The following is a 14,253-nucleotide window of genomic DNA, read 5'->3' on the forward strand; positions in this document are numbered from 1 at the left end:
AAAAGGAAAAGTAAAGAAAATTGTGCAATGTTTGTTTATACCTTCATCATGCCGAGGAGACACTTAACAGTAAATAACCTGTGTATACCTGAGGTAAGATACTGTTTCTGCTTTCCCTGCACAGTGCTGCTGCAGCACGGAGCTGATCCAAACATTCGGAACACCGATGGGAAATCTGCACTGGATCTGGCAGACCCTTCAGCAAAAGCTGTACTCACGGGTAAGATGCATACATCTCTCATCTCTCAGCAGCRTTACCTGAGTTTATTTTGTGTATAAGTTCAGCATCATACGAGCCTTCTGCCTTTCTAGATTTTCTGTTGTATAAGAGCATTTTAAAACTGTCTTTTACCAGATTTCGTGTTGATGTAATTGTTGTTAATCTGCTGCGCTGCTATAGGTTTGCTTATTCTACTTATGCAAATACTGCAGTTTTCTGTTATAACATCATTCATTATTTACTATTTTTCTGTGGATTTTTTCGTTTTGTTACCAAATAGATTGAATAGGAGCCCCTAGCCCCTGAAAAAAAAAAATAGAAAAAAATCAGGTCAATTGTTTTAAGACCTTCACTGTTAGGCAAGCAAGGACGTTTGTGTAACTATAAAAGTACCTGTGATCTGAAAGACAACCTGCTACCGATTGCAGAGATCAATATTTACATTAGATTTTGCTGCAGATTCACATACTGCTCTTTCCTTCCTCTTCCTCATTAGTCATTTTGGGTTGAACCCTTTCTCATCCACSAGTTTTTTTCCTTTTTAGGGGCTCTTAGCTGCAAAACAATGTTTCATGAAAATATCCTACAGATATAGCTTTGTTTTTACAGAGCTTTGATTTTTTAATAAATTAATTGTTGTAGCATACCAGTAAGCATGAAAAGTATAATATAGTAGTCTGTCAAATTGGTATCAAGAAATACATGGCCCTCCGTGCTGATTTTGACATCCAGGAAATAATGTTTAGAAAAAGTAATATTGGATTTTAAAATATATACAATTAGATTTATAGAAAAAGATTCAGCAGCTAAGGTTCATTTGAAGGAATAGCTATTTTTCTTTTGCCTTTATTTCCCCTATTCTCTCTCTCTTTTTATTGACAGCTTAATTTATAGGTTATGTGCTATGCAACACCCGTATTCTTTTTCAGAATTATGTTCCGAGCACACCAGCTCCCTTCACTTTGTCAAGAACATTTCCTCATCTTCTTTTTTCAGTGTGCTGAGTGCTATACATAATTATCTACAGCGCTGCAGTGATTTGAGAGTGCCTTTGGAACAGTGTACTTTAAATACATATGATTTACTTTAATTACTCTGTGTCGAATTTAAACACGTTCCTACAGTATTAACACTGATGTTAGCTGTGCTAAGCAGGTTAATCTCACTTTTGGCTGTTAATGGGTACAATTGTACAGATGCTGAAGATAGAGAGGGCACCAGGGAGTCAGGGTGCCTTAGAATTTTTAAAGGATATATGACATTTACTTGTGGGGAACTTGACAAACCTCCAGTATGGGGCTTACAGGCCCCAAGCTGTTCTTCAGGCTATGCAACTTCGAGGATAGTAGAAGATTAGGAAAGTCTGTGACCTCCTGTCTGCTCCACTGATTTCTCTGGGCAGTAGATCACCTTTGTGCCTTAGGCAGGGGAGAGGGCAATGTGTCATAGCAAACAAGCGGAGCTGGATTTGAAGCAGCCTTCTGAGAACATCCTASTGAGTGCATCAAGTGCTCAACTCTGGGCTCACCTCAGTGCCTCACACACAACATCAGTGACTGAAGCCTTCTGCAGCCAATGGATGTTACCAGGCTGTGCATATAGGCACACATGGTGTTATGTACGTSTTTAGTTGTTTCATAGAAATAGATCATTTTCAGACGTGTTTGTTCTTCTCAGCAAGAAAATCAGCTTTTGTTTTTATCAGCTTTGTCCTCAAGGTGGCTCTTGGCTACACTGGACTCTGTGCTGTGCACCTGAGTTCAAAGCTGTGCAAACAGGGCTGAACTCAGGCTGTATCTGCCATGTGATGCATGATAACTGAAAAACCTAACACTGGAGATGTCATTAAATGGAAGCTAGCTATTAAGAGCTGTATTTTTCTGAGTGTTGCCCTGCCTTATAGAATCTCTGTAAGGCTGCTGTTTCTCATGCATTTTCCATATGTTGTTACCTTCAGGTCTTTCTTCATCCCTCTGGAAAAAGGGGGCTTAAGGGATTTCTTAGGATCTATCTGGCTGGGGATAATCTTCAGCTACAGCAATGCTTTGCAATTAGGTGCATCAGAACTTAAAGGTATTACTGGATTAAGGATGAGTAGGATATATTAACTTAATTTTCAGTATTTAGTACTGAATGGTGGGATTTTAGGAATGCTCATATTTAGAGCTTTTAGAAGTAAAGCACAGTCTGTAATTTGTTACTGTATTTGCATCTTTAAACAGAATGTGTGTCAAGGCTGCTTTCATTGTTATTTTGGATTCCTTTTTCTATCTCTCATAGAATGTCCTAGTTTGAAAGGGACCTTAAGCATCATCTAGTTCCAACCCCCCTGCTGTGGACAAGGGCACTTTTCATTAAAACAGGTTGCTCAGAGCTCCATCCAGCCTGGCCTTAAACACTTCCAGGGATGGGGCATCCACAACTTCTCTGGACAAYCTGTTCAAATGCCCTTACCTCCACAGTAAAGAATTGCTTCATAACATACAACTTAAGCTTACCGTCTTTCAGTTTGAATCCATTTCCCTTTGTCCTGTCCCTACATTCTCTTGTCAGAAGTCTCTTACCATCTTTCTTGTAGGTTCCCTTCAGGTATTGGAAGTCTACAATTAAGTCACCCCAAATCCTTCTCATCTTTAGGCTGAAATGTCCCAGTTCTCTCAGMCTATCCTCATAAGAAGCATAATAGCCCATATGACCATAATAGACTTTTCCATATTGCTACTGTATTGATTGTTGAAGAACATAGTTCCTCTTAAAGCTTTTTGCATCTGTATTTATTGCTTTGTGAATGAACTGTGATTAGTCTCCCTTTGACCTCCAACATAGCAAAAGTAAATAGAAAACTTGTTYATAATTGATTAAACCTTTTCAATTTGACAAAGATTTCTGTATGTGTTTTAAAAGGGAAATTTCTGCTGCATTAAAAGTGTTTCTGCTGTTCTGGCAGCAATTGCTGAATCCACAATGACTGTTCTTTTCTGTTTTGCAGTCTCTGATAATGTATACTCTTTCTCACCTGAATTGCAGAAAGGATATATAATGCTGCAGTTTCTGGCATGACTTCCAGCCATTTTCCTTCAACATCCTCATAATGCAGATGAAAGGCTAATATTTTGAGGGAAATGTACTTAAAAAATTTCTTTGTAGAATAAAATGAATTTTATAGAAATCAAACAATCAGTACCAGCTTCTTTAAAAAAATTACATAATTGAGGAATCTGCTTTTTACTTCTTGGAAAGCAGTCTATTTTCCTCATTTTGTAGGATAAGCAGCATTTGTGTGAATAAGCACTGCATGTTTGAGAGGGTGAATATTTTGTTTCTTCTTCCTTAGCATCCCATAGTGTTCCTGAATCATGYAGTCAGAAAAAGGATTGTAATCCTCTTTTTCTCTAGGCTGAAGTGGTACTACAGGCTCCAAAAACATATCCTGTCTAAGAACAAGAGGTGTTGAACACATCAGATTACTATCCTAGTTTATTTTAGTTTAGTTCAGTTGTTTCTCTGGGTGTGTGGTTTCTGAGATGGGGAATCTTTGTTGCCATACATAGCACTGTGGCACTCCCATCCAGAACAAGGCCTTTGGGAGCTTTTGCACTACAAGTCATATTAGTCTTCATTATTTCCTTACCCTGATTATTGCCTCTTTAAAGATTAACATCGTTTTATATCTTCCCTGTGCAGTATAGGAAGAGCCAACAGTACTGTTAATGATTTATGATATTTTTGGTTTGGTTTTTTTTCCACACCGTGATGCTTTCTTGCCACTTATTCCCTATATTATCTGCTATTCAGAAATGGTTTCTTTATGTGAATGGTTGTTCTTTGTAATTGAGCAGTTGCCAAAGGAACTGTTAGCTGCAGCTGAAGGCATTTTTGTTGGATAATATGTTTTTGTCTGCTTCATGCAAGCGTTTTGTCGGGTTGGTTTTTGTTGGTTTCAAGGATKACTCCCTTGAAACAGATCAAAATGAAAAAAGTCTGAAAACTGCTGCATCTCTAGATTAAAGGAAGTTTTCTTAGGTATGCAATAATGTCTTGTTTGTTAATAGAATCAATTTTCAAAGTTAAACAAGACTCTGATCTCCTGCTTACTATGGAAATAATGTCTTCTACAAACAAAGTCTTTTAGGTCCTATTGAGCATTTCTCACTTGAGTTTTTTGGATGTGAATGATAACTTGATGAGTGAAAGTATAGATGGGCTAAGGTTACCAGAGGTGCTAATGAGRATTCATGTTTTCATCTATTTGTCATGTCAACATTTTAATTTAAACAGGGAGCATAGTTCATATATTGAAATATGTTTGCACAATTCTTTTTGAAGTAAACTGACATTTATGCATAATTTGCCTGCAAGGAAGGGAAAAATCAGATATTTCACTCCAGTAAGCTTACTGAACTTCAGAGAATGGAAAATACATTTTAGTTAAAACTTACCCATTTTAAAAATAGCAGAATAGAGAAGAAAAWTTTAGTTTGAGTTAATTTTGTTTTTGCTGTGGCACCTTTACAGCTTTACTGTCTCARATCCTAAACTATTTTCTTCTGGGTTGGTGCTGTTTCCTTCCAGATACTCTCACAATATTGAAGGCCTTCTGTAGACAGCAGCRCTTCATTTTGGGAGGTGCATCTCCCCCTTTCTTTTAAATGATCTAATTCTTACATAGTGTATGCTAAATCAGATCATTTGGACAAAGTTTTGCTTCTGTCTTTATGAGACAGTGTAATAAACAAAAGTACAAAAGGAAAGGGATTTCATAGTAAGGAGTGCAGGTGCTGCTAGAATGGTTTGGGCCACCCACTTGTCTAGGTCATTGATTGTCCTTTCTGAGAGTGACRCTGGGTCTGATGCCTTACAGAGAAGAGCAATAAATCCAGCAGCTGAGGAATATCCTTGACCTGCAGAAAACGTTCACCTTATTTCATATRAGCTGTTGACAGCAATCTAGAAACAAGAGGTTAGAAGAGCCTTTTCCAGCACTTGTTTGTGCTTTGAATGTATGTTTTTTGTGATTATTACTTGTTTAGCATTCAGGTAGGTTTACTCTTCCTTTTTACCAAGATCTAACAGGAGGAAACAAACCATCTGCTCTGGTTCACTGGTAAGAGTGCCATGTGATGCTTTTATGTTTGGAGTCCATTATGATCTGTTGCATCTACTTTCTGGAGCATTATGAAGAGTGTCAGCTCTCCTTTGGGAATGCTGGGGCCATTGCTCTTCCAGTCTTCGGAAAGATACAGSCAAAAGGTACTTGTGGCACAGACCTAGAACATAAAGTCTACSATTTTGATGGTGCTCCTCTAGAGGTTCTAACTCTATGTATTTTAAATCTTCTGTTTTTTTAGAGACTGTTATAATGATAACTATATTGATGTGTTTATAAAYCTATATATAGTTTTTAAAAATCTCATTTAGTGTGTGGTTCTAGTTCCCRCTTTCTTCTTTGAAGAAAGTGCATAGGTTGCTTAGTGAGCCAGGAGTTAATTTTTTCTTTCCTCAGTTGTGGCATGGTCACATTTCAATTCTATTTCACTTTTTTTCTCATTGAGAAGAAAGTGGAAGAAACAGTTCTCTCTTTGTTCTAGATRTCGTGCCATACTTGGTGTGTACTTTCTGCTATATTTCTTCTTCAAGAACAGTGGTTCTTGATCTTTAGACTGGATTTACGAAGTTTCACCTTGGTGAAAAGGAAGTTGCACTTTGGTGGTGCTGTTGGAATCACTGATTCTCTTTCCACTTTCCAGCACCRCATTATTATTTCAAAACTAGTGTATCTTGGTATGAGCACTGTGCTCTGGTAAAGCATCCAATTGACTTCTGGAGTGATGATTTAGTAGCTGTCATGGCATTTTGTTATTCCAAATTTTATTCAGGCTAAGTGTGTTTTTTATTACCTCTCTGCAGAAGAGCTAAATGGTTTATGGGAGCCTCTAAAGCAATTCCAAATTCTGAAGTTTGTGGTTTATATTCCAGTATAATTCTAGGTGATTTATATTATGCATGCAGTGTTTATTGCTTTAATTTGTCAGTWCTCCTTTGGTGTACCCATTTTGTTGCCCATTCGCTTTCCCTTGGTTTCTTTCAGGTCCTTTTGCTGTTTTCTCTGGTAATTAAATAATATGAATATTTACTTCGATGTGGTCGGTTATTTAAAACGAAGTTGCAATGTATTTCATCCTGTAGGAAACAAGTTACTTCAGCTTTTAAGTGTCTGAAATATTTTGGTTCTGACTCCATGACTGCGTAATTTCTTTAATCACTTATTGAGGGACTTGTGCAAGGATTTATGTGAGCTGGTATGTATGTTCTGCTGCCTAAAGTCCATTTCCATGCCTTAATGTGCTTGGATTTCTTCGTATTGTAAATTCAGCTCTGGATGCTTGTTTCACAGGGCTTAATTTTAGGATAATGAGAGCTTCTCTCTTTCTTCCTTCTCTGTACTTTGGAGTTAAGTGCTATCATCTTTATCTTTTGTTTAAACTAAGATGTGTATCTTGAAGTGGCTTCTTTGGAATGTGGCTGTCAGCCTAGATCAGGCAACTTTTCATTCTTCTTTGTAACCTCAATTTAGGCAAAGAGTTAAAAGTCTGTAGTCAGGAAGAGGCACTGTGGGATTTAGGATTGGTGCTTTTATGAAAAGCGTGGTTTTGATTTACTCCATCCCCCTGGCCAGGTTTTTCACTTTTTTTTTTTTTTCTTTTTACTGTTATAACAGTTCAGTAATATTTACTCTTCAAATGAAATCAGACTCCTAAGTTGTCAAAGGAACAAATTATCTATTCAAAGTTTTCACAGAACACCTAAATCAAGTCTTTGAGTTTTCTGTTTCTCAGTTCTGATGTTATATAGTGTGGATGCTTTGAAAGCTTTCAGAAACCTAATGTACACAAATTTATTTAGCCTGTACTTCACACTGAATTTTACAACATCAAACTGAAGAGAAGCATTTCTTCCTAGGGTTTGTTGTTATTCATGTGGACAGAATAATAAGCAAGATCTCCATAGCTTGTAAGTAAAGAATGTAAAATATATTTTTCATGCTGCCCTAGGAAAAATTAATTGCAGAACCATGTAAGAAGCACTTCAGTTTCCATAGTGCATCAGAGCATTCATCTTCTTTTTGTTGCTCTGCCTTAAACACTGACCTGTCTTACACTTTATTGTTTTCTTCTCTAAATGTTGATTAGGTAATTTAGTTGTTGTTAAGTTTAGGCTTTGTTTGTTCRGGKTTTTTTTTGCATATTCTATGTGATACATTTCTGGTTTTCATAGCAATTTCTGCCGATTCTGTGACCAAATACAGTCTTGATCTTATCTGCACTTCTCCATTTTTCATGGATAACTTTCTGGATTATTGTACCAAAATGGCCATTTCACATTGTATAGTGCATGTGATAAGCCAGGTGCAGTGGTAAGAATTGAGTGGATGGAGAATGATTTATCATGCAACTTCTGATTTATTTGATTCTGTTTGTAAGTAGGATAGCCAAACTGCAATTTTAACTATTTTAATGTAGGTTTTATATATTGTCGTTGATTCTAATGTGTAATTGAGTCTGTAAGCAAGCACAGAACACTCCTCCGAAAAAATTTTTAGCTAGCAGTATAATTCCTGCATGCAAAAGCTGCCATTRCTTTTATATCTTGTACCATATCAAAGACTGCTTTAGTGTTTGATACATGTTTTCTTCTAAAAGTGAAGCCATATTTAAATATTGAAAGCGATGAGCCAGTCACAGCTGAAATCTGTGGAGTCTGTGAATTCATGGACAAAATATTTAAGATGGTTTTTTTTCCAGGCTGAACAGATGAATCTAAGAGAATGTTAATGTTGCGTARGGAAAATATACTGACTAGGAAATGGGAGAGGCAGACAATTTTGCCGTTTTATGCATGTGTTAGGACATAACCTGCTTATGATACTGCTTACTGTTCCCCACTGCCTCATTCAACAGGATGGATGACTGTGCTCTGGGGAGGAATCAAGACTGTGCAGTGTAGCTGTGCTGGGCACTCCTGTACAGAGCTGCTGCACCAAATTCGTTATGGCTAGAATGGGCTTGCTGAGGAGTGTTCTTGCTGTGGCAAGTAATGGGCACAGTATGCAATTTGAGTTTTCTGCAATGTAGGTCMCCCTTTTGGGTCAGAAACTTGGTTTCCCCTTTAATTTTACCATGCACGTGCTTGATGTAATTTAAGTTCAAGTGTAGGAGTTTGCCAAGGAGTTAATACTCTTGAAATTYAAAGGGACTTGAAAATTCTCTTAGATCACAGAATTTGTACTTAAGATTGTAACAATGTTCTTGTGAGTTTGTTTAAAGTCTTTGCAACTGCCACGCCTCAGGTTTTGTCTGGCCCTTTTGCTGGGCTTGAAACTCAACAYGTGTGTTTGTTTCTCTTGGGTATTCCATTTCACCCTTGGATGCTTTGCCATAAACAGATTGGTGATGTGCACTGGACTCCGCTGCTGTGTTTGCTCCTTCGAAGCAGTTCCTATGTGGTTTTCCATTTATAAATAAAGCAGGTGGCCTGCAGATAGGATTTAGTTTTTTGCGCTGTCCTTATTCATAATACTGAATGTGGAGAATGAGTCAGAGATCCTGTGAAAGTGGTCATAGTRGAATGCACGTACATTCAGGTTGAGTTTAGTGTGTGTGGAGATTGAACCAGATACTGGAGCAGAACATGTTTTAATATAAATAGACCTCTGTGGSATCACCTTTTTTAAACTGTTCACAGCATTCTCTTTTATTCCTGTCCCGTATATGCCTAGGTGTCTACTCGTTTTCCCTGGATCTGTCTAATCCAAGCTGTAGTCTTCAAAACGCAGTTTAGACATATGGACTTGAATTTATCAGGTTGGCCGTACTAGGCATTTCTTCTAAGGCAGAACTCTTGGGTCATTCAAGTCTCTCTTCTAAAATATCTAGATATTAAGGATTCTTCTCAAGGAGGGTAGAAGAATTCTGTATTTTATTCAAATACATAAAACACTGTATATGAGCTTTGTGGACTGCACAAGCACTCTTTGTCTTACAGATRTGGTGAACTTATAATTAAAAAAAACCCCTAGATTGAGATAAGCAAGAAGAATTTCAGCCTGAAGGAATCAATGTTGGCAGAATTACAACTGGGAGCTAGTGTTTAAATCATAGCTGTTAGGTAACCTTTAGTTTCCTAGCAGCTATCAGCAATACTACCAGCTCTGTCTACAACTGGTTTATTGTAAAGAATCATATTTCTTGAGTGAAGCTTGTTTTGTTTTCTTGTGGTGCTGTGCTTAGACCACCTACCTTGAAGTCTTTCAAAATTTATTTCATGGCATACAGAACTTTTATAATTGTAGAAATATGTAATAGAAATGGAATTGACCCAACTTATTTGATGAGGTGATCTGCTTCAGCAGGCTCAGATGCAGTTTACATTTCATATAGCCATGAGTTAGCTCTTTGTTTGATATTCAAAACTTTCCAGAGAGGAATAAGAATGAGAAGCTTATGAGAACTTAGTGTCATGGTAATAAACCATCACACAGGCCAAGCACTGCAGGTGTGATGCACGAGCATGGTGTCCAAACACTTGAGGCCATCCACCCAGCTTGTTCTGTTGATGGGGCAGTACATGGAGGAGAGAAGGGAAGGCAGAGGGAGGTAATCTAAAGCAAATGGCTGTAACCTCTTCCTTATTGGACAGGTTGCAGAGAATAGTTTGAACCTGTAAGAGACTGTTTTCTTTCTAGAAATGCTCCAGATACCCCTCTGGAGTTGACTGTGCCATCATATGGAGTGTGAATGTGGAGTCTTGGTGCATRTATCACTGCTTAAAGAGTGTCCCACATATAAGGTTGAAATAGAACTGCATTGCTTCTGTTGTATTTTACATATGCTTTTTAACTCTGGAGAGAGTTTATGCTGTTTTATSCTGGGGCTGTAGTGTGAGGGAATATTGTAATTCTTGTATGCCCACATGTATGTGCACAGATGTTTATATTATCAACAAAAATGTGGCAGTTCTGGGGTTGGGTAATGACAGCATTGTTTTTGCGTAGTTGAAATAACAAGTGGGGTTTTTCATTGGTGCGTGAAGAGGCTTCTAGAWAAATGCTTCTTTCTGAACCGGTATTTTAGTGTTACAAGTTTATGAACAAACTAAGAAGTTTGTGTTAAACTAGGGAGCCATTTCACTGGYGACTGATTCATTCAAGCTATCACAAATAACATTACTAAGTTTAAAGTCTGGTSAACTTTTGTTTGTTTTATATTTCCCTTTTGCAGAGATGAAAGAAAAAGCAGGCTTGATAACTATTTTTAAAAAATTATGAAATTGTTTATTAATTGTTAAAATGATTTAATTGTCAAAAATCATCCCCAGCTTACCTTTACTTAGAATAGAATGTAGTTTTAAAATGCTAAAACCTAAACAAACTGAACTGCATTTATATCCTCCGAGGAGGCTGCRATAAGAAAGGGGAAAAAAAACCGCTTCCACAGTGTTAGTCTAATTTCATAATTTATCACTGAAAGGCAAACAGATGCTGTGGTGGATAATGCTAATGCACAAACTTCAACTTTGTAGAATATAACGTATTTTATATTGTATAGGTAGCACTGAAAGGAAATCTTAAAAAAACTGTTCAAGTAGCTGGGTGTTTCAGTTTAATTTGTGTGGTGCCAATATGYGGCATCTGTAACTGAAGAACATGGAAAATTTAGTTTGAAATGAAGAAAATTGGATGGAACTGTTTTTGAAAACTTTAAGTGCTTTCATTAGTTGAAAATGTCAGGCTCAACAGATGATTTATTAGCTTTATTTCATGCTTTCTAACTATTCGTTGTGATCATTAAGTAACAATCAAGKCTCTCTCTGTGTGATGAGAGATCACTTGTACTTACTTATTCTTCCCAGTGAAAATTTATTATCATTTAAATGGAAATTGCTAATTTCTTCTTGCATACATCCTTAGGTCTCAATCCTGCCCGATGCTGAGCCACTCTAATTATGATCCAGGAAAGATCTGGGGTTAAGCTRGGGTTTATTCAGATGTTTAAACATTCTAAAGCAGGCCCACCGTGCTCACCATATCTGGAAGGAAGATTGGAGACCATTTCACTGAAGGTCTCTGTGGCTGCTGTTCTGCTCTGGGGTATAATGGCTGACATGAAGACAGTGGCTGTAGTCTGCTCTAGTCTTGTGAGTAGACAAAGCCTTGTTCTAGATTTTATAAAATGCAGCAAGTTACTTGTAAGAGGTCTTTTGTTTTTTCTGCTTGCAATTATTTTGAAAGTATAATATGTGGGTATAAAGGAATAATTCAGGTCAAAACAGTATTACCCATCAGAGTAATAAGCATACAGACCCATTATTTTGCATTTTCTACTTTTGTTGTCTTCATGAACAAAGAAATAGAGTGGATTTTTTCTTTAARAGTTGAAGTTAAATTTATGAGCTGTAGAGAGTGTAGTTGAGCTTTTAACTAACTTTGAGCATTATCCATGATGGCTGTTGATGAAGTGTGTTCAGGTATGGTAAGGCAGAAGTTGCCCTTCAAATCATCTGTGTMGATATGAGTCAGCTTCTTTTTTGTGTCTGTCCAACATACTTACTTCTTAGTGCAAGGTGTTTGGCTTGGTTCTCTCTGTAGAAATGGTGCTCTCTTGTCAAATCCTGGGGTTAACATGGAATCTCCTCTTCAATTTTAGTCCCGTAGCCTCCTGCAGTCACTGCAGTGCAGTGTTCCATTTTGGGCTTGTGCTTCTTCCAAGTGGCATTGACAGGAACCTCTGATAATTCAAGGGCATAGCACAAGCCTTAAGTCTTCCAATGTTTTTTTCTCCTTGCTCCAAGCAGCACAAGGGGGACCCGAAACAATAGCCTTTTTTCTAACTTTGGTTTCTTTGGTTTGTTTTTGTAGAAATGAACATTGCTGCTTTTTCTTTTAAAACTTCAAGAGTTCCTTTTTTTTTTATTTTCTTGTCTCATGACTAGAATTGTTATATCTAGATGGTGTACCATTTCTTCTCATACTTACTCTTCATCCCTGCCTTCTTGATAAGGCTTTTTTTTTTTTTTTTTTTTTTACTGCTTTTTCAAGGGTAGGGAAGGAATAGGATGTTAATAGGATGTTACTATGTAGCAGGGCTATTGTTGGTCTCTGAGCTTTAGCAGTTTTTTCTGAAATTAGATTGAATTTGTCATTTGTACATGGCTGCTTATCAGACTTGCATGAAGGTTTGAAGTTTAATTTATAATATAGCAAAAATTAACTTACTATGATTTATGCTAAACCTCTGTGTAATAATTGTTGAGGTGATTTTAAAAAGCATGACCTCACTGGAAAGTAAGAAGTCATCTGTGTATCTGAAAATGCAACAGCTGTGGTCTTCCTTTATCTTACATCTTTCATCCATGAAAGACAAACTTACAAAAAAGACTGTTTTTCATGTCTCACAAGCCTTTTGTTTCCAATGTGCTTCAGAGATATTTCAAAATTACTTGGKTTTTTTTGTGATTTGTACTCAATTTAATCATGTTTCCTAACCTTCCCCTGTAGGGCAATGCAACTGCTCTTATGCTTAAAAGTACTGGATCATTGCTTTGCTTGCTTTATAGCACTGAACAGTTCCTAATTTTAACATAATAGTTAATCTATTTTCAGTCTTGCACSAAGACTCAAAATTTTGAATTGGTATCACATTATTAATGGAAATCTTTCATGCATCTTGCAAGCTATAATGTAAGTTAAACAAAACTTTTGTTTTGGAAATGCACTGATAAATCATGCTCTGTTATTTTGCAATACCTGCAGAACTAGAATTAGAAAACAGTAGACCATAAAGTGAATGTGTGTGTGCTAGGCTATTGATTATCCCTCATAAATAGTTATTATATATCTGAAACCTTTGTTTTCCACAGTGCTTTTCCCTGTCCCACAAAGACAGCTACACTTTTGTTTAGAGGAAATTAATAGTTTTCAATTCTGAGACACAGATGAGCTGAGTCTTGTTACAGGTACATTGCAGATACCATTTACATACATTGGAGACATTTTATTTTTCCTTGCTACAAACTTACAGGCCCAAAACTTGGACAAAAGAGATTTCATCCTATGTTGCAATTCTTGTAGTCTAATGATTTCCTTTTTATAACAGAAGTGGGCTGTGTCTGATATTTTATTAGTCTGAAATGTTTTAAGATTAGGCTTCCCTCTTTATGGATAATAAGCTTATTTCTCTGCTGCTTTGTTTCAGACTCCACAGATCCTGCTGCTTTGGGTGATAAGTGTTTCCATAACTTTAGGCACTCATTAGACCATATGTGGCTCATGTATTTCTAGCTGCATGTATTAGTCCTTTGAACAGCTTAGGAAATGAATTGTGGCAACAAAAATTCTGTGATTAGGTCAGCTAAATTTGATCTTTGAGGGCTGATCACAAGAAGCAAGTTGCAGAGTTAGAGCCTAGATTAAAAGTGAGAAACACAAGCTATCTTAGTGAACAACAACTGTTTTATAAACTAAAATCAAATCAGCCTCCTCACATTTATCTAGTAGATAAAAGGAGAACAAAATACTTTTCCTTTCTGTTTGAGGACATGGAAGAGAACCTGTGAGTTAATTCTTTCCTCTTCAGATTTCCTGTACTTCTATGCATGTATAATTGCTGATTGAAGAACATTGTGTCAATGAGCAAGCTGTTTTTAGCTGTGTTTTAGCACTTCTTTGGGAAATTGTTTTCATATCCCCCAGCTTATTCCTTTGGAAATGGCAATTTATATAGCTGTGTCTGTGAGAGTTAGGACAGCTTGGTTGTTGGGAGGGGTACCCTAGGCCCTGCAGAACATGGGATGGTGATATCTGTGTTAAGTCTGGACAAAGTCTTTAGAAGCAGAAATAAAATAGCATTGGTATTTAATTGATYCATAAATGTAATGGTCCATCTCTTCAAACCAACTGAAACTTCTCTTATTAAAACGTCAGGTCAATTRTCTTCTATACAGTTATCCAAGGAAGTTTCTACAAAGCTTTCCTTGTC

At 36.9% G+C, this 14,253-nt stretch overlaps 1 protein-coding gene across 1 annotated transcript in view; it reads left to right on the forward strand.

The window, feature by feature from the left end:
• Nucleotides 1–14,253, forward strand: part of TNKS (tankyrase) — a 130,159-nt gene that overhangs the window by 31,021 nt on the left and 84,885 nt on the right. Inside the window, exon 4 of the mRNA XM_057375332.1 lies at nucleotides 125–220. Within this exon, the coding sequence (XP_057231315.1) occupies nucleotides 125–220 (96 nt within the window). The remainder of the gene's footprint in view (nucleotides 1–124; nucleotides 221–14,253) is intronic.

The sequence above is a fragment of the Malurus melanocephalus genome, unplaced genomic scaffold, assembly GCF_030028575.1.
Source record: "Malurus melanocephalus ecotype Western Australia unplaced genomic scaffold, MMel_1.1 scaffold_9, whole genome shotgun sequence".
NCBI classification, from domain to species: domain Eukaryota; kingdom Metazoa; phylum Chordata; class Aves; order Passeriformes; family Maluridae; genus Malurus; species Malurus melanocephalus.